The 23848-nt window shown below is 44.9% G+C and overlaps 6 protein-coding genes across 10 annotated transcripts; 3 read left to right on the forward strand and 3 right to left on the reverse strand.

Annotated features, from left to right (window-relative positions):
* The first annotated feature begins 361 nt into the window (after positions 1-361).
* Positions 362-7514, forward strand: LOC112889247. Of its 5 annotated transcripts, none has more exons than XM_025955787.1 (7): positions 362-694; positions 2043-2156; positions 2257-2300; positions 2951-5920; positions 6185-6286; positions 6379-6538; positions 7074-7514. In XM_025955787.1, the coding sequence occupies exons 2-7, from the start codon at positions 2055-2057 to the stop codon at positions 7287-7289; spliced, it is 3594 nt and encodes a 1197-aa protein (XP_025811572.1). In that variant the 5' UTR covers positions 362-694; positions 2043-2054; the 3' UTR covers positions 7290-7514. The 5 variants fall into 5 exon arrangements, 4 of the variants coding, with proteins under 4 accessions (XP_025811572.1, XP_025811574.1, XP_025811573.1 ...); XM_025955789.1 differs by having other exon boundaries at positions 505-2156; positions 2951-3038; positions 3153-5920; XM_025955788.1 differs by having other exon boundaries at positions 505-1074.
* On the reverse strand, positions 7505-9788 carry LOC112889250 (gibberellin-regulated protein 2-like). The gene is made up of 3 exons (XM_025955793.1): positions 8045-9788; positions 7899-7938; positions 7505-7806 (listed from the first exon to the last, which is right to left on the reverse strand). Exons 1-3 carry the CDS (start codon positions 8147-8149, stop codon positions 7619-7621), a joined length of 333 nt encoding a protein of 110 aa, XP_025811578.1. The 5' UTR covers positions 8150-9788; the 3' UTR covers positions 7505-7618.
* Positions 9789-10432: 644 nt separating this feature from the next.
* LOC112889249 (gibberellin-regulated protein 2-like) lies at positions 10433-11706 on the reverse strand. Its single transcript, XM_025955792.1, has 4 exons — positions 11527-11706; positions 11164-11271; positions 11021-11078; positions 10433-10947 (listed from the first exon to the last, which is right to left on the reverse strand). Exons 2-4 carry the CDS (start codon positions 11257-11259, stop codon positions 10760-10762), a joined length of 342 nt encoding a protein of 113 aa, XP_025811577.1. The 5' UTR covers positions 11260-11271; positions 11527-11706; the 3' UTR covers positions 10433-10759.
* Positions 11707-11846: 140 nt separating this feature from the next.
* LOC112889248 (delta(24)-sterol reductase-like) lies at positions 11847-15178 on the reverse strand. The gene is made up of 3 exons (XM_025955791.1): positions 15020-15178; positions 12658-13914; positions 11847-12543 (listed from the first exon to the last, which is right to left on the reverse strand). Exons 2-3 carry the CDS (start codon positions 13897-13899, stop codon positions 12100-12102), a joined length of 1686 nt encoding a protein of 561 aa, XP_025811576.1. The 5' UTR covers positions 13900-13914; positions 15020-15178; the 3' UTR covers positions 11847-12099.
* Positions 15179-16637: 1459 nt separating this feature from the next.
* LOC112890071 (TIMELESS-interacting protein) lies at positions 16638-19144 on the forward strand. Its single transcript, XM_025956917.1, has 5 exons — positions 16638-16973; positions 17159-17281; positions 18029-18128; positions 18429-18583; positions 18703-19144. The coding sequence occupies exons 1-5, from the start codon at positions 16653-16655 to the stop codon at positions 18946-18948; spliced, it is 945 nt and encodes a 314-aa protein (XP_025812702.1). The 5' UTR covers positions 16638-16652; the 3' UTR covers positions 18949-19144.
* A 508-nt stretch (positions 19145-19652) lies between these two features.
* Positions 19653-23071, forward strand: LOC112889502 (uncharacterized protein At2g02148). Its single transcript, XM_025956189.1, has 8 exons — positions 19653-19846; positions 20301-20424; positions 20518-20856; positions 20935-21097; positions 21638-21758; positions 21858-21920; positions 22151-22411; positions 22712-23071. Exons 1-8 carry the CDS (start codon positions 19721-19723, stop codon positions 22811-22813), a joined length of 1299 nt encoding a protein of 432 aa, XP_025811974.1. The 5' UTR covers positions 19653-19720; the 3' UTR covers positions 22814-23071.
* The last annotated feature ends 777 nt before the right edge of the window (positions 23072-23848 follow it).

The raw sequence follows: 23848 nt of genomic DNA on the forward strand, positions 1-23848 counted from the left end.
ATCTGAAAGGAATCAAGCTGTGTGTTAGCTCGACCTAAGCTATCTAGGGTAAAAATACGCAGAGCTATTAACATTGGACTCTTTATGCACCAACAATTTATAGTTTTCTAAAAGAAAACATACCATCAAAATACCATTATGTTATAATTCTCTAAAAGATTGGAGCTATAGATTTGTATGAATTAATTGCTTTTTACAGGGAAGCTGGTATGTTTTTGGCATAACTATCATGCATATGTATATGTAAGCATTTTTGGGGGCGGTTCAAACGTACCTTGAACACCTCTCATTCTCACCATAGCAAGGTAGCCACGTGATGTAGAAAAGAAAAGTTGTAATGCATTATAGCACCAACAAAAGAAAATATTTTTAGAAGATACCACAGATTCACAGAGCCATCCCCAAATCGAAACGAAACGAACGGCTTTGCATTTGCTTTCTCGCCTTGGGAATCAAAAAGTCCCATCGATCGATCGATCCCTCCTCCGCACCGCATCGCATCGCATCGCATCCCACCCATTCCCCTCGTCCTCATCCTCTGCTCTTTGGAATCCCTCTACTTGGAGTGGTGGCTTCCAGACGGAAAGGGTTTCGATTCGATTCGATCGAGCGGGACGGGAGGATCGGCGCCGGAGCCGGAGGAGAGAGAGGGAGAGCCCATTTCCTCCTCTCCCCGCGCACCATCTTATCTCGAGTAAGCAAGCATGCCGACTCCGACGAGTTCATTCATCATCAGTCTACTAAAGCCAAAGCGTGCTCCTTTGTTGTGTTTTTGCGCCCGTGCGCGCTGTTTTTAGCGCCGGCAGGCTTTTTTCGGCCCTCCCATTTTCGTCCCGCGTTTCGCTGTCCGCTTTCCAGCAGATTCATCATCCTCATTCGGTCATTCCTCCTCCTTCCTGTTGCCAATATTTTTCTTTTTTTTAAAAAAATTGAATCTTTAATATCCCGTTGTTAGATTGCATCCTAATCCTCTCTAGGGATTTCCGCGCTCTTCTAGCCTCCACATTTTGTCCCCTTCCGCTTCGATTCTGCAACCGCTGGCTTACGGTGATCGTCATGCATCCGATCCTTGAGGTCCCCCCTTTACCAACCCTCCTCAGATTCTTTTCATTGTTTTTCTTTTCTTTTCATTTCCTTCCTGCGCGTGCGGTGTTTCAGATTAATTATCTGCAATCTTGGCCGGAGATACGCCCGCCACTGTTAAAATTTCTCTAGCTTTACTTTCCGGATTGCCTGCTTATTTCCTGCTTAGTAACTTAAACTCGCTCAGAAGCCCCACAAATTTCTGCCGAGTTTGATTTCTTTTTGGTTAGTTAGACCTACCGGATTAGTGGAAAATTTCTTCGCTTGATTTAGTGCTGTTAATCACTATGGGCAAAACTCCATAAGCGTCCATTTTTGTCATGGACGGCTGCGAGTTCTTATTGGACTCTAGTATATAGCTTCATGCTTAACTTATGGCGATACCAGTCGCTTTATTGCAGATTAAGTAACGGACTAGGTGTTGCATGAGGGCCTTGTTTGCTTCCACTTGTGATGCTATGTTGTCATAGCCTTATAGGGCAATTTGATTCCACATTTCAAATTGGTTAGTTCCTGTACATGTATCCAACTATGAGAATGTTATCTGCTACCATCACCTGTCATATGTGACACATTGTTCATCGAAACTGTCAATATAGAAACAGCATTCAAAAGGTACACAAAACTGCTAATTTCATGCTGTCCATGTGCTCTAGTTTGATAACTTTTCAATGTCTCCACTTCACGAATTATGTATTTGCCGGCCTCATCCACCAACTTAATAACATACCCTAGAGTGTCTCAGTTTTTTTCTTTTTCTGAAATTTTTTTACTTCCTGATTGCTGTGTTTTTGCTTATTGACAATTGTGTGGCGATTCTACCTGCTCAAGAGACCGTCAGCTTGCTTCTTTACCTCCTTAAATCTAGTTGATCAGAACAAAGAGAAATCTTTATGATGCTGCTGATATGCTACATCATCTCAATAGAAATGTATGTTATTAAACTCATGTGATCACAGATTTTCTGAGAAATGCCGTGTGCACTTGAAGTATTTGACACAAGGGTACAAAGTACATCACATATTCAGTGCAACAGGTCGTTCGACCAAAATATTGGCAGACACTTTTCAAAGGTCTACATTATGATGCATTTATACATGTTCTCTTGTTCTTTCACGGCCAAGATTACCTGGCTTCATCAACACTGACATGGCATTTTTATCTCCTTTTCAGGGTCGTCTGATATGCAAACCTGTTTCTGTTCATCCGGGGAACAGGTAATTGACTGTTGCTGCATGCTTCCATTAGCAACTATCACTGATGAACTTGACAGAGTGTATCTGCTGTTTAACAAGAAAATTATAAATCAACTGAACAACTTAATTGGTCCGGAACAATGATGTGAATAGGGACAACCAACTAGAAATATTTACCAGTTCTTAATATTCTAACATCAATAAAGCTGATGCTACCCATCAACACAATCAAATCTATCTAGGAGTTTCGCGACCGGATCCTCTGATGTAACTGCAAGCTGTGACTTTGTCACTGACATGTGGGAGCCAGGGCACTCAGGCCAGCTGTCAGTGACCAAGTCACCGTGCATTTAACTCAGAGTGGCTGCCTGTTTGACAGCTGTGGAGGTATATTGGTTAGTTACAAAGTTTCTTGCGCTTGGTTGCATACGTGAAAGTGAAGGAAGAACCAAAAACAGCTGTTCTGAATTTTTGCCTCTGAAAAATCCAATCCAGTGTCACCTAGTCTTCTTGGATTCCTTGTTGGTTTGTTAACCTTGTATACTGTGTAATCATTTTCATATACAATGTCACCAGGGATTCATCCAGCATAACCATAACACCTTGCAACCCATCTGTTCTTGCAATTTTCTGCAAAGCTACTTGTTTACTGTGTTTTTGTGGTGTGGCAGGGACACTGCATTAACAGTACTTCCGCTTGGGCATGATTCAGATTGGAAACCAGCACCATTTTTTTCTGGCATTCAAGAGGTCAACAAGGTAATCTCTTTGACGTCAGGAGATCTAGGTACAGAAGGCCTTGAGTTATTATCTGCACAGCCAATACTACCATGTTGCTTGGGCCAGCTGAATGAAAGAAACATGCATGATCAGGCTGATTCTTCTAAACCAGTTTCCAATGGAAGCCCACACAGAGGAAGCACCTTAAGTCAATCTCGGCAAAGGAAAACCATCAGCAGTTCATCGGTAGCAGTCCCCCCCTGCCATGTGGTTGCAAAGAAGTTCCCCCGGCCTGTCGCTACTATTCTGAGGCCTGATTCTGATATTTTGCATGATGATGACAAACCTTCAAAAAGGAGTTATAATAAGAAAGGAAACAAGAAAGGGAAACAGTACGGGCGAACGACCCGTAAAAAGCTGAATTTGGCATCAGAAAGCACTTTTGAAGAGAATACTTACGGTGTTTCTCCTACGGAGGTACTTCCGACCAATTTACTGGTTGATAAGTTGTCAGAGATTACATCCTCTGCTAGCCTTTTGGTTAAAAAAGCCCATTTGGGTGGTGAGAACAACAATGACTCTGTGAAATGTGGTACTATGTTGAATTTGTCTACACTAGGAACTGATGAGATGGATGGCTCTGAATGTGCTGGCTCATCTAATGACGCTGCAGGAGGGAGATTAAGCTGCACTTGTGTTCCTTACTTGAATGATGAATCAAATACTACTGATTCTTCAGACTTTGACGGGTCCACTTTCATGGAACATGGTTTGGGAGAAGAAAGCAAAAGCTGCCAGAAGTTTCCATGTGCCTATGTTTATAACCCCGATTATGCCACTACAGATTCCTTCTTTGGCAAGTGGAGCAATGACAATAGTGGGAACTACTGTGTCAATGTTGAGGCCAGGTTAACTCTGAACGATGAAAATAGTCTTGATCATTCTCAACCGGTGGCTTCCACAGGTCTGAATGATGTGAGTAAGTGCCAGTTGATAAGGCCACATCTTAGTGCTACTCATACTGAAGGTACCAACTATCCTTTAGAGAGCAGATCTTGTTCGTCTAAGGATGTTACTGATAGTTGTAGTCATACTGAAAGAGTTCAGTGCAGCAGTGAGGCCTGCAGCAGTAAGGACTCTCTTCAAATTTGTTCAGGGAGCAGGAACAGAAGATCAAGAAAAACAACGAGCTACAGTGATTTTACTGCGTCTAACAGAGTAATCGGTGCTAATAGGAACAAGAATAATGGAAAAAATAGTTTGTCTGTATGGCAGAAAGTAGAAAGAAATGACAAGATCATATCTAAAGCAGGACATTCAAGTAATCCACCTATTCAGCAAAAGAGTGCACACGAGGACAGTAACAAGGGTGTACAGGAAGATACAACAAGAAATCGGGCAAAGCATAATCAGAATAGGAAAGCATGCAAACATGAGTCCCCAAATGGGACACTTGAACTGGAGTCTACCAAAGAAGAACAAGATGCATTGGGCTCATGCCAAACATTTTCCAAACTCATCTACAAGAAGCAAGCGCCCTTCCTACGCAGCTCTTCTTCAAAACAAGGTTCTCAGTCATCGAAAAACTACTATGCTCCTAGGAACAGTATCCCCAAGGTGCCAAAGGATTCCCTGCAGCAAGAAGCATTGCCTACGCTGCTGCTAGTTCAGGCCAATGACATCGGTGGTAGATCAACCTCAAATTCTTGTTCGGCTGACAAAGTTGTTCAAACTGGAGATAGCAGCAACTATCCAACTGAGGGAAATAAGAGTTCACAATCTAGTATTGATGTAGCTGCATCAGTATCTTCCAACTTGTTTCCAGATTTGACACTACGAGCTGCTTCTGATGGTGCCCACATATCAGATCTTTACTCTTTATGTCCTCAAGACAAGGGCACATACACTAGTTGGAGCTCCAAGAACTCGTGTACAGATCGTTGCACTGCAGAAACTGAGGAAGCTCGATCTGTGAAGCTAACAACGGAGAATAATTCTCAAGAATCCTGTCAGTGGTATTCTGCTGCTGGACACCTGTCACAGAAATGGGTTCCTGTTGGAAAGAAAGAGGCGTCTAATGTGATCCATTTAGATGTCTCAGAGGCTTCTGTTGTCAAAGGTATAGTTCCAGCTAATGATATTTCCGATTCAGTTGGTCCTGTATCAACCAATGGTGGAGATAGCAAATTAGCTAGTGAAATGACTTCTAAACTGAGCTCATCTGAACACGCTGATTTAAAAAGGCAAGCATATGATGGAATTGAGACTGGTTGCAACAAGATAAAAGAAGCCATCAGTTATGTTTTCACAGCACAGCGACGAGCAGAAGACATCCAACATCGCATTGGTAGGCTTCTTGCAGATTTTGAACATTTTGTTAGCTCTGCTTCTCCAGTTGTGCACCGTAACCCTTGCCCTGCTGGCTGTAAATTTTACTTGCAAGAATCTGTGGAGGATGGTTTATGTTTCCATCAGACTCCAGACATCACTCTAAGAACTGTCTGGAGGTGGTACGAAGAACCTGGCTGCTATGGTTTGGAAGTGAAGGCACAAGACTTCCGTAGATCAAAAGGCTTGGGGAATAGCCATTGCCAGTTTACTACCTATTTCGTGCCATATCTATCTGCTGTTCAACTTTTCAAACAGACTAAAAGAACCAGTGGTGGAAGCATTGTTAAGGAAACAATGGATGGGGATATGACGTGCGAAACATCTCCGCATCTTTCTTTCAAAAAAGAAGAAACATCTCCGCATCAGAACCTGCCACCTATCTTTGCAAAGCTTCTGCCACAACAATCTAATCCAATAAACAGATCATCTACCTTTCACACTGAAGACGATCGACAGTTAGTCAATGGCGAGCTCATATTTGAATTTTTTGAATCTGAACAACCATACTCGCGGCGACAGTTATTTGACAAGTGAGTTAAATTAGTAATTATATATAAACAGGGTGCCTGCATGCTTATTGTTAGCCTTTTAGTTGTGACGATGGCGCTAATCTTGTTTATTATAAAAATTCACATTCCCATTTTTACTATCTTCCTTGTTATTGCACTTGAGCCATTCCTTGTTACTGATGGTTTATGATTTTCGACTTGTGGTTCATTCTTGTACACTGAACACTAGGAAATGTGTTTCTTTTGTAAAACGTTCTTACAGAAGACTCATTGCACTCCTACTAGGGTAAATGAGCTGATTGCTGGTGCGAAACCTGTGAATTGCCAAATTTTTGGAGACCCAAAGAGTTTGGAGCTGAGCCTGCATGATCTCCATCCAGCCTCTTGGTCTGTTATAAGCTCTCTACTTATATCGGTGCGTGCCATTATCATGTTGCTTTGGTTGTATGTAGATGTGTAAAACTTTTCTTGAATTTCAGGTATTGTGTCGCATGGTATCCCATATACCGTATACCAGATGGTAAATTGCAGGCTGCATTCTTGACATATCATTCTCTTGGGCACTGGATTGGTCGGATTAGCTCAGCAGACGAGGCTGTTATTTTGCCTGTCATAGGCCTGCAGTCTTACAATGACAAGGTAAAGAACCAACGTGTCTCATGGTACATGGTTATTAACTGAAAATGGTTTGCATGGTTTGAGGTTTCCAAGCTTGATGTTTCTGCGTCCTGAGATGATTACAGTTTGATTTGTGTCATAAACATATCTCTTACTTACTGGATGGTCATCTTGGAAATGGTTTGAACTAGCTAAACGGTAACTACCTGGTGGTATTTCCCTGCAGACCAAGATCCTGTCTTTTTGCAGAAAACCAGCTGAACACGTTGAACCTTTACAAAGACTATTTTCTCCAATCTAGTGCCCTTATGAAAGGTTCATCTAGAGCATGCATTAGAGTCAAAAGGACTCTAGGGGCTTAGTGGAGCTGCTGCTCGTTTGTGACCCAGTAAATGTTGGATTAGTGGTGGGTCCTGGCCATGTGGAGTGTTGGTTGGTTTTTTGGGGCCCTGGTCAATGCTGCTGGGAAAGCAGTCCTGGCCATGTGCAGTAGTAGGGTGCTTTTATCGTGCTCTGTCGGTTGGTTCTCACCTTTATATTTATTTTGTGAATGCAGGCGGAGCGGTGGTTTGAGATGAGCAAACCCGGTTCAGAAGCTGGTGGGCCACCAGAGGATGGACAGTGTGGTGAAGCGCCCCAGGTTCTGAAGCAGAGGGTGCGTGCTCTGAATGATGCTGCAGCGGTGATGTCCAGGGCCAACGTGGCCAAGAGTGGGCAGATGACTAGAAACAGGCACCCAGATTACGAGTTCTTCCTCTCACGCTACCGATAGCTCCGTCCTGGAGCAGCGACTGGAGCTGTGTACGTCGCAGATCTAGCTCTGGGAACTAGGTGAACTATGGTACTCTTTGTCTGTATATATATTAGCAGTGATCTGTGGAAGATAGCAGAGGGAGTGAGTTTTGTCGGATTTAGGGTGATGTGTACATATGAAAACAACCACCACTAGTGCAGTTAGTTTTGACTGTTAGTATATATTATCATGAGTGAGGAGAAAGTCTGGTGTTTATTTATCATCAGTTGATATAGTTAACATGAAGATGATAGCATACATAGATAACACGCACGGCAGAAATTGCCAGATTGGCCTGAGGCACTAGGCTACGGGCACTTGGGCTTGCCGGTTTTTGGGTTGACCATGGTGTCATAGCAGGGGCAGAGGTGGCGTGTCTCCTGGCCGGTTCCCGGCGGCACGCAGCTGCAGCGGTTGCAGCAGACGTTGCACATCTTGTTGCACATCTTGTTCTTCCAGTTTCTGCCGCAGCGCTCCAGGCAGCTCGACGGGCAGTCTGCAGCATCGATCAGCAGACAACAAGGATGATTCTATTCTCTTTATTGTCCAGGAGGAAGCAAGAGAGGAGTTAGATGCACACGTCGTTACCTATCTTTGGGGGAGTCTGGAGCAGGGATCGATGCTGCTCCTGCATCATCATCATACATAAGCCAGATCTGATGCTTTTTGCGTGTGTGTAGGTGGTGTTCCTGTGATCCAAGAATGCAAAGGTAAGGTCAGATCAACTAACTTACCTGCAACTCCTGTGGATCATCAGCATCAACAGCAAGGGCAGCCATGAGGATGAAGAAGAAGACGAAGAAGAGAACATGGAGGAGGATCCGCTGCTTATTCTTCATGCTGCTTCAATTCTAAAGTATCTTGTGGCCTGGCTAGGAAGGAATGAGTGCAGTGCAGAACGGCAGGATGCCTCATCTTTATTGATATCACCAAGGCCTTAATATAGGCAAGTACAAGTACAGGGGTTATTTACATGAGCGGTGATAAGGATCACACACTAGTCAAATGGAGCTACATCTGAGGAGAGCCTTTGCATGTAGTGGTGGACCTGAACTCCACGATCGTTACCTGCCAATAGCCCCCTCTCAGCCTGGACGTGGTGAAATGTGCAGGCTGTTTCTGAACTCATCAAATAGTACTCGTGGCAGGCCTTTGGTGAATATGTCTTCAAATTGTGACCGAGATGGAACATGCAATACTTACACCGAGAGATACTTTGTCCCTGACACTGACAAAGTGAAGATCAATCTCCACGTGTTTTATTCTTTGATGCTGCACAGGGTTGGAGGACAGGTATTGTGCACTGACATTATCACAATATACCAATGTTGCACGGTGAGGAGGACGTCGCAGCTCGTTGAGAAGTTAAGGAAGCCAACAGGTTCCAGAGACTGCATTTGCCACAGACCGGTATTTGGCCTCCGTACTCGGACGAGAGCTGACATGCTGTCTTTTTGAGGACCATGCCACAAGGTTGTTGCCAAGATAGACACAATAATCAGATGTTGATCGTTGGGTGTTCAGGCATCCGGTCCAATCTGCATCTGAATATGCGACAATGTCTGTGGAAGCTGAGCGGGTTAGATGCAATCCATAATCTGGAGTCCCACTGAGATAGCGTAGAGCCCATTTGAGCAGCAGAAGATGTGGTTTCTTTGAATCATGTATGAATAGACAGATTTGTTGCAGGGCATAAGATATGTCTGGTCGGGTAAGGGTAAAGTATGAAGTGCCCGTGCTAGACTTCTCTATTCCGTTGGATCTGCTACTGGTTTGCCGACAGAAGCTGAGACTTTTGGTTTTGTATCAATGGAAGTGCAGCATGGATAAAATGTGCTCATGTTGGCACGGTCAAGTAGATCATTGACATACTGCTCTTGCATGAGGAAAACTCCAGAAGGTGCTGGGGTGACGTGTACGCGCAAGAAGTGTGACAGTGGACCAAGATCACTCATTGCAAATTCATTGCGAAGCTTGGATATGATGGGTTGCAGAAGGAGAGTGGAATGCAGTGGGTATAATGTCATCCACTTAAAGCAGTATATATGATGTCCAAACGGGTGTGTGGAGAATGTAAAGTGATGAGTCAGCTCTAGATGCATGATAACCAAGAGAAAGAAGAAATTGTTTGAACCGCTGAAATCAAGTGCGTGGAGCTTGTTTCAGACCCATATAGTGATTTGTTGAGTTTGCAAACATGTGATGGGTTGGAGGCATCAAGAAATCCAGAACGCTGAGTGCAATAGACTGTTTCGGAGAGACTATCATGAAGGAAGTTCTTGATATCCAATTGATGAATTGGCCAAGAGGACATGGCAATGCTCAACACAACTCGTATTGTTGCTGGCTTGATCACAAGACTAAATGTCCCTCCATAATCAATACCAGGCTGCTGTGAAAATCCACGAACCACACAACATGCTTTGTATCGTGAAAAAGTTCCATCCGGGTTGTATTTGTGGTGGTAGATTCATTTGCCGCTAATCACACTGACATGTGCAGGCTTTAGAACAAGACACCAAGTATTGTTCTTCATTAGAGCATTATATTCATCAAGCATAGCGTTGTGCCAATTGGAAGCTTTGAGGGCAGAATAATAACGTGGGTGGAATTGGAGAGAGAGTGAAAATTCTCATTTTTACTATCTTCCTTGTCATTGCACTTGACCCATTCCTTGTGATGGTCTATGATTCTCGACTTGTGGTTCATTCTTGTACACTGAACACTAGGAAATGTGTTTCTTTTGTAAAACGTTCTTATAGAAGACTCATTGCACTCCTACCAGGGTAAATGAGCTGATTGCTGGTGCGAAACCTGTGAATTGCCAAATTTTTGGAGACCCAAAGAGTTTGGAGCTGAGCCTGCATGATCTCCATCCAGCCTCTTGGTCTGTTATATGCTCTCTACTTATATCGGTGCGTGCCAGTATCATGTTGCTTTGGTTGTATGTAGATGTGTAAAGCTTGTCTTGAATTTCAGGTATTGTGTTGCATGGTATCCCATATACCGTATACCAGATGGTAAATTGCAGGCTGCATTCTTGACATATCATTCTCTTGGGCACTGGATTGTTCTGCCTGTCATAGCCCTGCACTTGATGTTTCTGCGTCCTGAGATGATTATAGTTTGATTTGTGTCATAAACATGTCTCTCTTACTCACTCACTGGATGGTCATCTTGAAAATGGTTTGAACTAGCTAAACCGTAACTACCTGATGGTATTTCCCAGCAGACCAAGATCCTGTCTTTTGGCAGAAAACCAGCTGAACACGTTGAACCTTTACAAAGAGTATTTGCCCCAATGAATCTAGTGCTCTTATTATTAAAGGTTCATCTTGAGCATGCATGAGAACCAAAAAGGACTCTGGGGGCTTAGTGGAGTATAGCAGAGGTAGGGAGTTGCTGATATAACTAACATGAAGATGATAGCATACATAGCACGCACTAGGCTACGGGCACTTGAGCTTGCCGGTGTGCGGGTTGACCATGGTGTCGTAGCAGGGGCAGAGGTGGCGTGTGTCCTGGCCGGTTCCCGGCGGCACGCAGCTGCAGCGGCTGCAGCAGACGTTGCACATCTTGTTGCACATCTGGTTCTTCCAGTTGTTGCCGCAGCGCACCACGCAACTCGACGGGCAGTCTGCAGCATCGATCGATCAGCAGACAACTCTTGTACAGGAGGAGGAGAGGAGTTAGCTGCACACTGTCGTTACCTATCTTCGGGGGAGCCTGGAGCAGGGATCTGATGCTCGAGCGATGCTGCTGCTGCACCTGCATCACCATCATACATAAGCCAGATCTGATGCTTTTTGCGTGATCCAAGAATGCAAAGCTAAGGTCAGATCAACCAACTTACATGCAACTCCTGTGAATCATCAGCATCGGCAGCAAGGGCCACCATGAGGATGAAGAAGAAGAAGACGACGAAGAAGGGGATCCGCTGCTTCTTCATGCTGCTTCAATTCTGTCAAGGAATTAGCAAGGGTTTAGGCAGGGTGGGCTGGAGACACTCCTCTTCCCTTCCTCTCTATCTATGGTTGGCGCCTATGCTCTGAGAGCGAGAGGGGCAGGCAAGGCAAGAATGAATGCAAGCACAACCAGAGACAGCTAGGTGGCAGATGCAAATGCACTACTGTAGCTAGCAATGCAAGCAGCACCATTCAATCACTAGCTTCCTTTTCTTTTCCTCTTTGAAAAAAGAAATAAATTGAAGGAATACCAGTACACTATGTAGTGGTTGCCCGGAGCAGAGCATGGCATGGCATAGCATGGGCTCTGTAACACTAGTGCTAACTGGAGTGGAGTGAAAAGGGCAAGGCAGCCAGACAGCAATTCATGGATGCATGTGATGCGAATGGAATGGGAATCAGCAATGAACAGGCAGCCCTGGAATGGTCGCAGAGGTCGGCGCGTCAGGACGGAGGGCAATGCCAATGCAATGCAGAATGCACAATCACCCACATGCTCTGTCTCAAGCGTGTCTCCAGTTAAAACTGAAACCAGCAGTCACACCCCCCGTGGTGCATCAAGGATTAGACAGGACACAAAAGAGCCATGCAATTAAGTTCAGCAGTTCCATAAGAAAAATGATAAACAGACAATCACTAGAGTACCAACGGCAACGACTCACCACCACAGACACACTACAGAATCAAGTTATTCTAAGCAAGCAGAATAAGAACCAAGACACAACATCTCGTTCCAATCCCATCAGGTAAACAAAACAAACTCTGCTGCTGCGGCCCACTTCTAAATCACCAGAAACCAAACGCTGCTTCATCTCCAGCTAGGATTAGGCCTCGTCAGCATAGGCTGGCTCCAGGATGGCCGCCTCCGCCTCCTGCACCTCCTTCTCCGTCTTCCGCCCCTTCTTCGACTTGTAGTACACGCTCATGAACGTCCCCACTGCTCCGTACTTGCGACGGCAGTGCTCGTAGTGGGATGCGTCAAACATTCTCCAGAAGTCCTTCTCGTTCAGCTCCGACACAGCGTACTGCGGCTGGTAGCTGTGGTTCTCGATCAGCCACTGCTCCAGCCGGTGCACCGCTTCCGCACCGTTGAACTCCTCGCACCTTAGCACAGCAGCGGGAGCGTAGTACACACCCACGTCCGTGAACATCTGTGCGTAGCTTGTGTCACCCTGCCTGTGCTGGTGCTCGAACCCAGGCTCAGGGTACACCATTGTCTTCACAGGCAGCTTGTACAGACGGTGAGGGCACAGCCACAGCGGATATACCTGCCAATGTATATAGTATTTAGTGACTCATCATTCACTGCCAAATAAATAAATAAATTGCAGTGTGTGGTATGCAATAATAATAATAACAATAACTAACAAGATACCACGCACCTCCATCTCGCGGTGGACAAACTCAAGGGCATCTCCAACCTTGTACAGCGGCACCAGCATGTCCTGGATCACGTGGTTGTCATGGTAGTAGTTCCTGATAGCCTCACCCTGGGTTGCCTTCAGCAGAGACACCTTTGGTGGCATCAGCCAACCCAGCAGGAACCTGAACCAGAACTGGTCGCCGAACGGCAAGATCAGCTTCCCCTCCCAGTACAGGCACCGGGTGTGACGGTGGTAGTACTCTCTTGTCGGGATGTACTCCACAAACTCACCCCTCTTCAGGGCCGTCTGAGCATGCTGGTAGAACCAAGGCTTAAACCACCACCCGACGCTGTTGATCTTGTTGCCCTTCCTCTTTGCCTCTTCTTTCGAAGCATAAACGCCAGTCATCATCACACCCTCGCTCTCTGTGTACACCATTCCTTCAACAAAGTCAGGGACCTTTGCAGGGTCACCGTCTCTTGGTGCGAAAGAATCAGCATAGGCCTGCGCAATTTCCTTCAGAGTCCCCTTGACTGGAATGTACGTGAGCTTCATGTATTCCTTGATGGGAATGAGCTTGATCTCAGCAGAGACAAGGAACCCAAGTGTTCCCTGGGACCAGGGAATGCCATAGAAAAGGTCAGAGTACTCGTTATCCTTGGTGGCTCTAACAACCCTGCCATCTGCAAGGACAACTTCAATTGCAACAACTGTGTCAGAGAAAAGCCCATAGAGGTGAGAGCTCCCCTCAATACCATAACCATTGATCAGCCCACCAACAGTGAGGTCGTCGAGCTCCGCGACAACTGCAAGGGCAAGGTTCATAGGGCAGGTAGCTCTGGTAATCTGACCCATGTTCACAAGGGGCTCAACCTTAGCAACCATCCTCTCTTTGTCAATCTCAAGGATGTTCCTGAAGGCAGAAAGGTCGACCTCAAAATGCCTGGCACGCTTGTAGTCCACATTGCGCATGCCAACAGCAATCCAGGGCTTCCTGGCCGTGCAAACAAGACCATCCTTCTTTGGGTTCCTCTGCTTGAGCCGCTTCACAACCTTTTGCACGTTCTCGTCATGTTGCTTCTGGCGCTTCTTCTCTGACTTCATGGCAGACCACATGTCGCCCAGATAGATATTGAAGTAGATGAGAGCTGAAATCGGAAGGACCACGAAGATAACGAGGATCCATCGGAACTGCACCAAGTAGTCCACCAAAACCTTCTTCCTCTTGCGGCGCACCAATGGTTCATGCACGTCCGCCATGGATGGAGGATGATTCTGAAAAGAAGACAGTTGAAAAAGAAAACAGAAGAGTTAGTTGAGCAGTGGTGTAGGTGTTAACCAGTAACAGCAAACAATCACTAAAACAGAAACAAAATTGAGCCCAATAAGTTTTTTCGGTCAGGTGGCATTCATTTGATGTAACATGCAGATGGTCTAGCTACTAAAAGGAAAAGGAAGCAGCACAGCACATATTATGAGGTAACTTGGAAATCAATCAGATGGCATGAAATAGGTGAAAGAAAGCTTAACAAAACTTTGCTAAAAGCAGAATGGATCTCGGCGATACACACATAATTATTGGATAAGGCAATCTGGATCCTAGCAAACATGACAACATGTTCGGCTATCTTTAAACATACAAGCCCACAAGAGCAATGGAGAAACCTCTTGATTTCTTTTTCTTTTTTTTTCTCTAGAGCTGTGACCTGCGCTTGGAATTATGCACTTAGACTAAATCTGGAAAAAAAAAGCATCTGGGCAAAGTAGCAACAAGATTGGAATGGTTTTGGGCACAGAGGTCATGCGTGCAAGCAGAAATGGCCACACAAAACAACAAACTGTGAACCAAACCCGTGCATAGATTAGATCTGTGCCATGCAGCCATGCAATGGCTTTGACGTGAAACAGTAATTATTGATGGTCCCAACCGAATTCAAAATTGGTAGCAAGTTGAGATATCCAGAGAAGAACAAATATCCCAGCAAGGTGATGACCCGCTTGATTGAGTAATATAGGAAACTGCAGAAAAGGGAAATTCAAATGTAGGTAGCACGAGTTGGGCCTCCCCTGAGAAAATTAATAGGAAAAAATCCACTTTTTTCGGTGGATTACATCACTTTGCACCAAGAAAAAGTAAAAGCTGGCCCTGCGCGCAAAAAGGAGGCCTTCCCCCTCTGTTCCTCCTAAGAAAAGGGAGTAAAAATAAATCTGTGCCTGCAAAACTAATTCCAGTGAGAGTCGCAGCGCAGGAAAATGCCTAGCCCGCGGGTGAGGTCAAGGATGCAGGCGCGATAGGGGTAGCTAGCTAGAGTGATGATGTCAAACTCAGATCTATGAAGTGAATCGGATGATGCTGGGAGGGGAGCAGGTGTTATCTTACCAGGCCAAGCTCCGATCTGCTGCAAGCAACCCTTCGGAAGGGGAAGGGGATCCGGTCGTCTGTCTCCCCCTCCGGCGCCGCAGTGCAGTGTGGCGTCAGTTGCTGCCGATGGGAGAGGAGCGGTGGGGTGGGGCTTTTAAACGCAAGCAAATCCCGGTGGAGGCGGAGCAGGGGGGAGAAGAAAGGGAAAGGGGGGGCATGGGTTTATGCTCCTTTTTTCATTCTAGCCCTTGGGGATATACGTATTTGCTTGTCCATTGTTGGACAGCTCACTCATACTATGGCGGGCGGAAGACGACAAAAAGACGCTCTCATGCTTGCTTAGCTCGTCGATGATGCATCACCATCTTTTCTTTTTATTAGTTTTGTTTGCGATTAGAATGGAGCCCAGCAGGATATTTATTTTATTACTCCTACAGTAGTGGTATTTTATACTTGGAAAAGATAAGTATAATACTACCACCACCACAGTAGACGGGGGAAGGGCTGGACTTTAGACTTCACGTCAAAGAGAATCTTGCCATCTAGAAATATTAAATAACATCTATTTACTAATTCGCGAGACGAATTTAATAAATCTAATTAATCCATAATTCGCAACGGTAACCATCCGCTAATCATAAATCAATGCAATTAGTTTTGTAGTTAGATTTTATTTACTACATTTAAATGATAAAGAATTTTAGTCTAGCTATCCGAAACCAAATGTCTCTTTATCCGACCGGAGACGCCTTGTACTGTAGGACTCGTGACTGGCATCTGGGCACACAGCATGGACGTTGTTGGTCCCACTCCCCAGCACCAGCAGGCTCGAAGGAATCTGCTTGATGCACGTGCATGCAGAGCTGTGGTGTAGAGAGAAAGAGATGGAGATCCGATCTGGATCAGAGATGCAGGCCTTGATCCGATCTGGATCATGTTTTTGCTTTCGACTTTGGACAAGCAAATACGTACGTACTACTCTACGTACAAGCATCAAATACTAGCTAGTATACTATACGCGCCTAGTGACAAAGCAAGACACCTACCTACCGCGCATCACGTGTACACTATAGCAGATCGCCCTGGATCAGATCCCATGCCTAACAGACCAATGACTTTGAAACCATTCATCGTTAACATTTACCATGTATCTAAACATAAACATCTATAAAAATACAAAAATAATATATAATTTGGAACGCAGAGGATATATACTATAAATTTTTATCTACTTCTAAAGCGTGGAACTTTAATTTTTTATTTGGTCCCACTTCTATCCGGATCAGCTCTCCGTCCATCCACAGGTGGACTAATGACTAACTAGTGCAAAGGTAATCACTTGGGTTGAAGAGGTGACAGCACAGCAGGGCATTTGGTCTCGTGGTATGCTTCTCGCTTAGGGTCAAAGCCCATGGTGATGACGGCCCAATCGGCCTAGCATCTCCTTTTCGAGCCAAAGCCCATGGTGATCACGCCCTCCTTAGCTTAGCAGCCCACCAGTCAGGCTAACCCCCAACCCTAGCAGTCCAAGTGCTGTGCTGTTGGCGCCACCACGCCTCCCGTCTCCCGCCAAAAACCAAACACGCACCTCGAACCCACCCTTTCCCTTTCCCTTTCCCCACCCCCCGGATCAGATCGATCCCCCCCACCCATGGCTGCGGCGGCGCCCACTGGCTGCTTCAAGTGCGGCCGCCCGGGCCATTGGTCCCGCGACTGCCCTTCCGCACCACCCGCCTCCGCCGACCAAACTACCAACCCCTCCCGCTTCGCCTCCTCCTACCCCAACGCCAAGCCCAGGCCACCTCCAGCCGAGGGGGACGCGAGCGCCGAGAATAAGAATAAGAAGAGGAAGAAGGAGCGGGCCACGCGCCCCAAGCTCACCCCCGACCTGCTCCTCTCCGATGATGGCATCGGCTTCGTCCTCCGATACTTCCCCAAGGCATTCAAGCCCCGCGCCCGACCAGGCCACGAGGTATCCATCCAATTTTCTCTTTCTATTTTTTCTCATCAATCATCTTACCATTCGTTGGCTTCGACCCCATGGTATGGTATTAGTGCCCATCTAGTGTAAGTGTATGTGTGCTTGCTTACTCAGGTATCCTTTGCCATCCTGATTTTTACATTTATTATTATTATACCTACATACATGATTCTCAGGTGGAGGACCTTGGTAATCTCATCAAGCTCTACACGGACTGGCACTCTCGCTTGATCCCTTACTACTCCTTTGAACAGTTTGTGCGCAAACTTGAGAAAGTGGGGGCCACCAACCGTGTCAGGGTAAGCAGACATTCGCTTTCACTGCTCCATCTATGATTACAAATAAAATGAACATACATACTAGAGAAGATCAAATGATCACCTCAATTTACCATGGCATTCATTAGCTTGGAAACTTTTTAACACGATACGCACATAGTTCAAGCTAGGAAATGATTTGTTTTATTTAACTCTTATCTCTATCTCTAAGACTCTAAGTGCCATTATCAAAATCGTTATTACTTGTTGCTACCCACGCTTTGCTGTTACACAATTATAAACATGATGAATGATGGATTTCGAGCACTGCTGCAAGAAAGACAGTCAAAAGTTAGACCAAACACCTTAAATGAAAAGCACTTGTGATGCCTCTTACCATGCCATGACTGCCCGCACAGATGCGCTACCATCGATCTATTTGTTCCTTTTCTTTTTGTGAGGTAAATCTTTCTGTTCTTGCTGTAGAATGGTATGCTTGTGGAGAACATGCCATTGAACTTTTCTTTCTTTATCTTAAAGAATCTTTCGAGCGTAAAATCTCTTCTTTCAACTGCGAAATCTGTTGATTGCTAAGCTTTCAAACCAAGCGATTTCAGTTCTCATGTCATTGATTTGTTTTTCGCCAAAAAAAGCTAGTTACAAGCCATATACTCTGTTAACACGCACAAAGGCCATTCTCACCAGGAAGATGTATTTTCTTTCTCCTTGAACCTTGCCATAACCTTGTTATTTCTGACCTGTGTGTTCCTTGTTTACATTGTTCCTTAGAGATGCATTTCCGAACTAAGGGACAGGGTTGCTAGAGGAGGGGATCCTACAGTGCTGCATGAGGCACCAGTTGAAGAAGTCACGCCAGCAGGTGAACCTGGTATGAGCTCTTTGTTTTGTTAACAGTGCGCATGCATCGGGTGGATGGTTGGAGTCTGGTGATATAGTGTAGGTAGATATTGCCCATTATTGAGTGGTTTGTCGCTCGTCTCTGTTCTCTCCAAGACAGAGGCTCCAACTCTGTCCTCTGTGAACCTTGAATTTTGGCACAATAAGGGTTGATGCATTACTTACACAAATAAAAGACAGCGTGCATGCATACTTGTTTAAAGTTTCACTACAACTGCATTTTCCTTCAATGTTTGCTCCCATGATACTGATAGTCTAAGGCCTCCTGCAGATGGAACTGCACCTGAAGACCCATTCTTAGGGACTGAAGATAATCATGCCACCGGCCCAGCACACAAAGATTTAATGGATCCACCAATGGACAGCAATGATGTGGATCTAATGCAAGAAGATTTGCTCGATGAAATCTATGAAAAAGCAGCAGATGTAAGTATTTGTCCCCTAAATTTTTGTAAGCGATACACAAGCCATAAGCTACAATACAGTCCACTATACTCTTGCCTGGACACTGGATACACACTTGACTTGGGTAAACTGCTCAACAGGATCCCCGAATCCCTTCTGGAGAGGGATCCAATAAAGAGGCTTCAGAGCCCTTGGCTCCAAAAGAAGCGAGCTCGCATGATGCTGCTGCAGGCAAGACGCAGAAGCAGCAGGACGGAGCAAGCAGCAGCAAGCGGGCGAAAATTGAGCTGACTGAGGAGCAGAGGGCGCGCATGGAGGCTAACAGGCTCAAGGCCTTGGAGAGAGCGGCGGCACGGGCTCGTGCCTCGCAGTCACATGCCACCTAGATGTGCCTATAGTGGGTTGAGATGCATCATTCTGTGGTGTCAGACGCCATGCTGGAACATGATCTAGAGTACTGGTTTCCGATAGAACTTTGATGTTTTGTAGTCCCTTCCTCTTGATGTAACAGGATAAAGACTCTGAAGATATGGTGTTTGTTGATCTTGAGCAGGGAATGGAATGTACTTGAAAGCTAGTTAACTCCTGCTTTCCCACACTTGGCCACCCACAAAACAGTGCTAAAATGATATCTACTAGAACACAGTTTTTGGATGTTAGTCTAGTTCTGTTAACTGCCCGGTCAAAACAAGGGTTAAGTTTACTGGGATCTGTTAATAGCTTCAGATGTCATCTTTCAGCCTTCAAGTTCTGTAGATTTAACGATGCTCTTCTTTGGAGAATTTCTTGTTATTTTTACAGAGCAGAGTGTGTTGTGCCTCTTGCCAGCAACTTGTATGGAGCATTTCCTTTTCCAATGCATGTATAGCAAATTCCAATGTATGACAGTGCATGCCAGTGATGATCTTGTCTCTGAACTTCTGAAGGAAGTGGAGCATCCTCCTCTCCTGACGATACGGCATGTACTGTCCATTCTTGCAGAGAAATGGGCCAACAGCCGAATTACGGGCCACAATTGGGCCGGCCCAACGTAGAGGTCTTCCCGTTGTCTTCCTCACGGTGCCTGACGGACGCCATGGCTGCCTGCTCCTCCTGGGAAATCCCAGTGGGAGGGGTCTCGCCGCTCTCCCCCCCTCTTGCGCTGCTTTCCCGTGCGCTATGCGGGGCCGCGGGTACGACATCGGTGCCGGCTTCCTCGGCGACGACGTCGACCCGGAGGTCATCACCGGCGACGATGACGGTCGCCGGGAGGACAGCCTCGTCGCCGCCGACTCCAGCTCCGTGGTACCCAATCTCTTTCTCTCGCTCCCCTCTCAACTGACGACTAATCCAGTGCCGACTGGGCTACGGCGCCACGGCTGTTTACTAGGCCATTCTTTTTTCCTTTTCTCTTTTGTAACGCGATTAGTATGGTGTGATTTGGCCATTTGGTGGAGGCAAGCGCGATTTGCTCAGACATTCTTTTTTTTAGCGCAGTTAGTATTTTGCTTCTGTCACTGACCCTATCTACCTACAAAATTGCTACTTTTATGGCTGAAATATGCTTAACTTTCATGGGAAGGGGGAGAAAGTAAAGTTTGCATTGCATCGTCCTTGGTCTCATAGTATTTAGCTAACACAATAGGTTGTTTTCTTCTGATGTTTGGAAATGGAACTTATTTCCTTTTAGTGATTTGTATCCTGTAACATACGACAACAGTGTCACAGCTCGGGTAACAACTGTTGATTTCTCTGCTAGGATTGCATGCATGGATCATATAGCAGCTCTTTGAGCCTCCATGGTGTCAGAGTTGACGATGAACAATCGGCTCTTGATAACAGCAGCAGGCCCCCTAGTCCTTTTGATATCCTGACTCCTCAAGGTAGCACCCTGTGAATTTTGTTTAGTTTTGTTGGATCATTTTTCACCCTCCCTCCCACGTTTTTATTGTGACAGTGTTCCCCCTTGGTTGCAGATGTTCTCCCTATTGAAATGGCAAGGTCTAGGTTCTTGGACCTCATTGTTGATTATTTTATAAGTGAGCATGTTGTTGAGATGGTGGAATGCTCTGGCTTGGAATGTATCCAGGTGGATGATAGATCAAGCAAAAGAAAGCAACAGGGGGTTCGATATGAGGGTGACCCTAGGCTTTCTTTGCCATTGATGTATATAGCAAACTTGTACGAAACCTTGGTAAGTGATGTCAATGTGCGTCTTGCGTCGTTGATTGGGTTCCGTGAGAAGACTATAGGGCTAGCTCTTGAAGCTTCCGGTGGCTTGTACAGGAAACTGACTCAAAAGTTCCCAAAGAAAGGTATGATGGTTCATCATAAATGTTTACTCAGTACAACATTATCTGATGTTATGTTCTTAAGTTTGATTCGATGTATAGGCCCTTGCAGCTTCAAGAGGAGGGAGTTAGCAACTTCACATGCAACTAGGACAAAGTTTCCTGAACTTGTGATACAAGAAGAAAAAAGAGTTCGTTTTGTTGTAATTAACGGACTGGCAATCATAGAGAGACCAGACAATATGAGAATGGAGGATGCAGAATGGTAGGACTTCTAATTTACACAATCTTAGCTGCTTAGCTTCCTTTGCTTCTAGCAAGGTTGGCTCGGTTTCTGGGGATAGAATATGGAAATTCCTGAATTTACCCTTGCTGCAACGATTGTCCTTTTGTTATTCAATTTGTGGTAGTGAGTCTGTTCAAGCAAACAAAATCTTTCTAGTGTTGGCATATTTTTTCACAAAATTGCATGTTCTTGGACCACATGCTATGTTGTTTTGGATAGTTCTATATTGCATTAAGCTAACTGCTTCCATAGGGGAAGCGTTAGAATCAGTTTCTTGTTGAAGGCCATTCATTGAAATTAGTCTGGCATGACATCTGCTCTCACATTTTTCAGTTTAGAATGAACTTCAAATAAGAATTCAAAACTTTTTCAATAAAACCAAAACCTCTAATATGCTTCTTTTCTAGGAAAACCTCTGCTTATTCTCTTGTACCATTTCTTGTTCTTTTAGTTGCATAAGAACCTCTGATATGCTGTTACGACTTTGATCTCCTTTTTATCTTATCCCAAAATGTGAAGGTTCAAAAGATTGACTGGTCGAAGTGAAGTTGCTATTTCTTCAAGAGATTATAAATTCTATTCACCCCGTCATAAGTTCAGGCGCTCTCCGCAGGCAGCATTTGACATCCCTGAGACAAGTGTAAGTTGAATACTGGGCTTCAGAGAATACAAAATTGCAGCCAAAATGAGTAGCTTAATTTTTTTTTATATTATTGTTAACCCCTTGTTATTTTTTTAGGCTTTGGCAGAGGATGAGAACTCACCGTTGGTTTGTTCTTCAGGATTCCGCCCACCAAATGAGGTAACTTTATGACTTTACTTCACTCATTGGTAATAGAAAGTAGCAACAAGCATTTACAAATTATTTTGCCTGCTGCCCTCCTGGTTTGGCAATTCTTATTAGCTAGCTTGTTTTTGTTGTGACATCATCAAGCAAATTCTTATATAAGTGCCAATAGTTGGTGGCTTGTTCTTTTTTATCTACCAATCAAACTCAACTCACTGGCTAATGCATAGCTCGCTGTGCTTCAGATACAAGATCAGCATCAGTCAACTTCAAAGAGACATATTGAACAGCTAGAAAGTCAACCTTATTTACACCTTTTCCATCAAGCAGAGGATGATACCATTCAGCAAGTTCAACATTGCACCCAGTTCCCTCCCATTCATCAATGTACAAGCGCCCCACATCTATCAGATAACCTCCAACACCAGCAGCAGGCTTATTTATCTCAGCATACATCTTGCTTGCAAGTTGGACAAGGTCATCTTGGAGGACGCATGCATATAACTGTGAGTAAGCTTCTTCATTTAGCATCGATAGCAGTTGCATGGTGCACCACTTATCAATTTCTTTGGGGTTTTTTTATCGTGATTTGCACTTGAACTGTAATTTTGATCACAAAGAGTCATGTTGGCTGAAATTACTGAACAAGAGATTAGCAATTGAACACAAGTTCTACTGTCCAAATCCTCATTTTGCTGCATCATGTTGCTGTTGTTGGAGTTCCACTAGATTCATAGGTGCCTTGCCGTGCTATCTAATGCTACCTTATTTTATCCGTTGCATTGATGGTATCTTTTTCATTTCAGCCAACCAGCCCTGCGAAGTTCTGTGATGAGTGTGGTTCCCCATATTTAAGGGCAACATCGAAATTCTGCTCAGAATGTGGCACCAAGAGGCTAGGGATGTGACTGCCTTGATCAATCAATGTGTATATAGATCTGTTAGTGTTGTATTCTATGTTTGATGAAGTTAGTGCATCTTTGAAGTTCTTCTGTAGGAGGCCTATCTTTGAGATGACTTAAGAGACACTGATTATTTTCACGAATGACTCGAGAGACAGTGGGTTGTTTGGTTCTCCACCTTTTAATCTTAACTGTGCGTCGATGTTGATGACACCAGCTCTTCTCTTGATGGAGACTTTTGGAAGAGAGTCGTGTCGTGTGCAACTCAACTGACTGGGAAATGCTGATTGCGATATTATTGTCTAGACTAATCGACCTGGCAGCTTAATTCTCTTTTAAGTTGTTAATTTTATAGGAGTAGTTCATATGGATCGTGCAATGCAATAAGAGAGAGGACTTTTTTCAGAAATAAACTAGTGCAGTGTGATGTTGGTACAGGTCGGCAGATTGTGGCTCCCTGCATTAGGAAAAAGACTTAGTTTTATAGGATTTTGTATGCATGGACTCTTTGTTTGCAGTAGAAAGAATTCTGTTTAATCTGATCAGGGATGGAAACAAAAAGCTTCCCTTAGTTATTCACTACTCAGTAGTTACCAAGGCTGAATAAGTTCCCTTCCTTCCTCATGGAATCAGTCAAATTGTTGTACCAGGAAAGGAAAGCTTTGGTCACCAAAATTGATTGACCCCATTCATTCCAACCTTTGGTGCTGGAGTCCATGGCCCATACTATTCATACAAGGACATACATGGCTTTGCTGTCTATCTCCAAAAAAAAAAAACATGGCTTTGCTGTCATCTGCACTCTTGCCCTGACAGACTCATTTGCAGTGACTGATCATCACCAATTTATTAGTATTCTTTTCTTTTTCTCTGCTGAGAGAGAGAGGGCTACCACTTTCTAAAAAGTTGCTCCGTGTCATTTGCAGTTACGCCCCTCCTGGTGCAGTATGAAGGGGCTGTTTGGAGTGGCGCCTAACCCGCCACAGCGTGCCTAACTTGTGGCGCTCAAAACGGCCGCCACAACTGTGGCGGAAAAAGTGT

This window comes from Panicum hallii, chromosome 4, assembly GCF_002211085.1.
Source record: "Panicum hallii strain FIL2 chromosome 4, PHallii_v3.1, whole genome shotgun sequence".
Classification (NCBI taxonomy): Eukaryota; Viridiplantae; Streptophyta; class Magnoliopsida; order Poales; family Poaceae; genus Panicum; species Panicum hallii.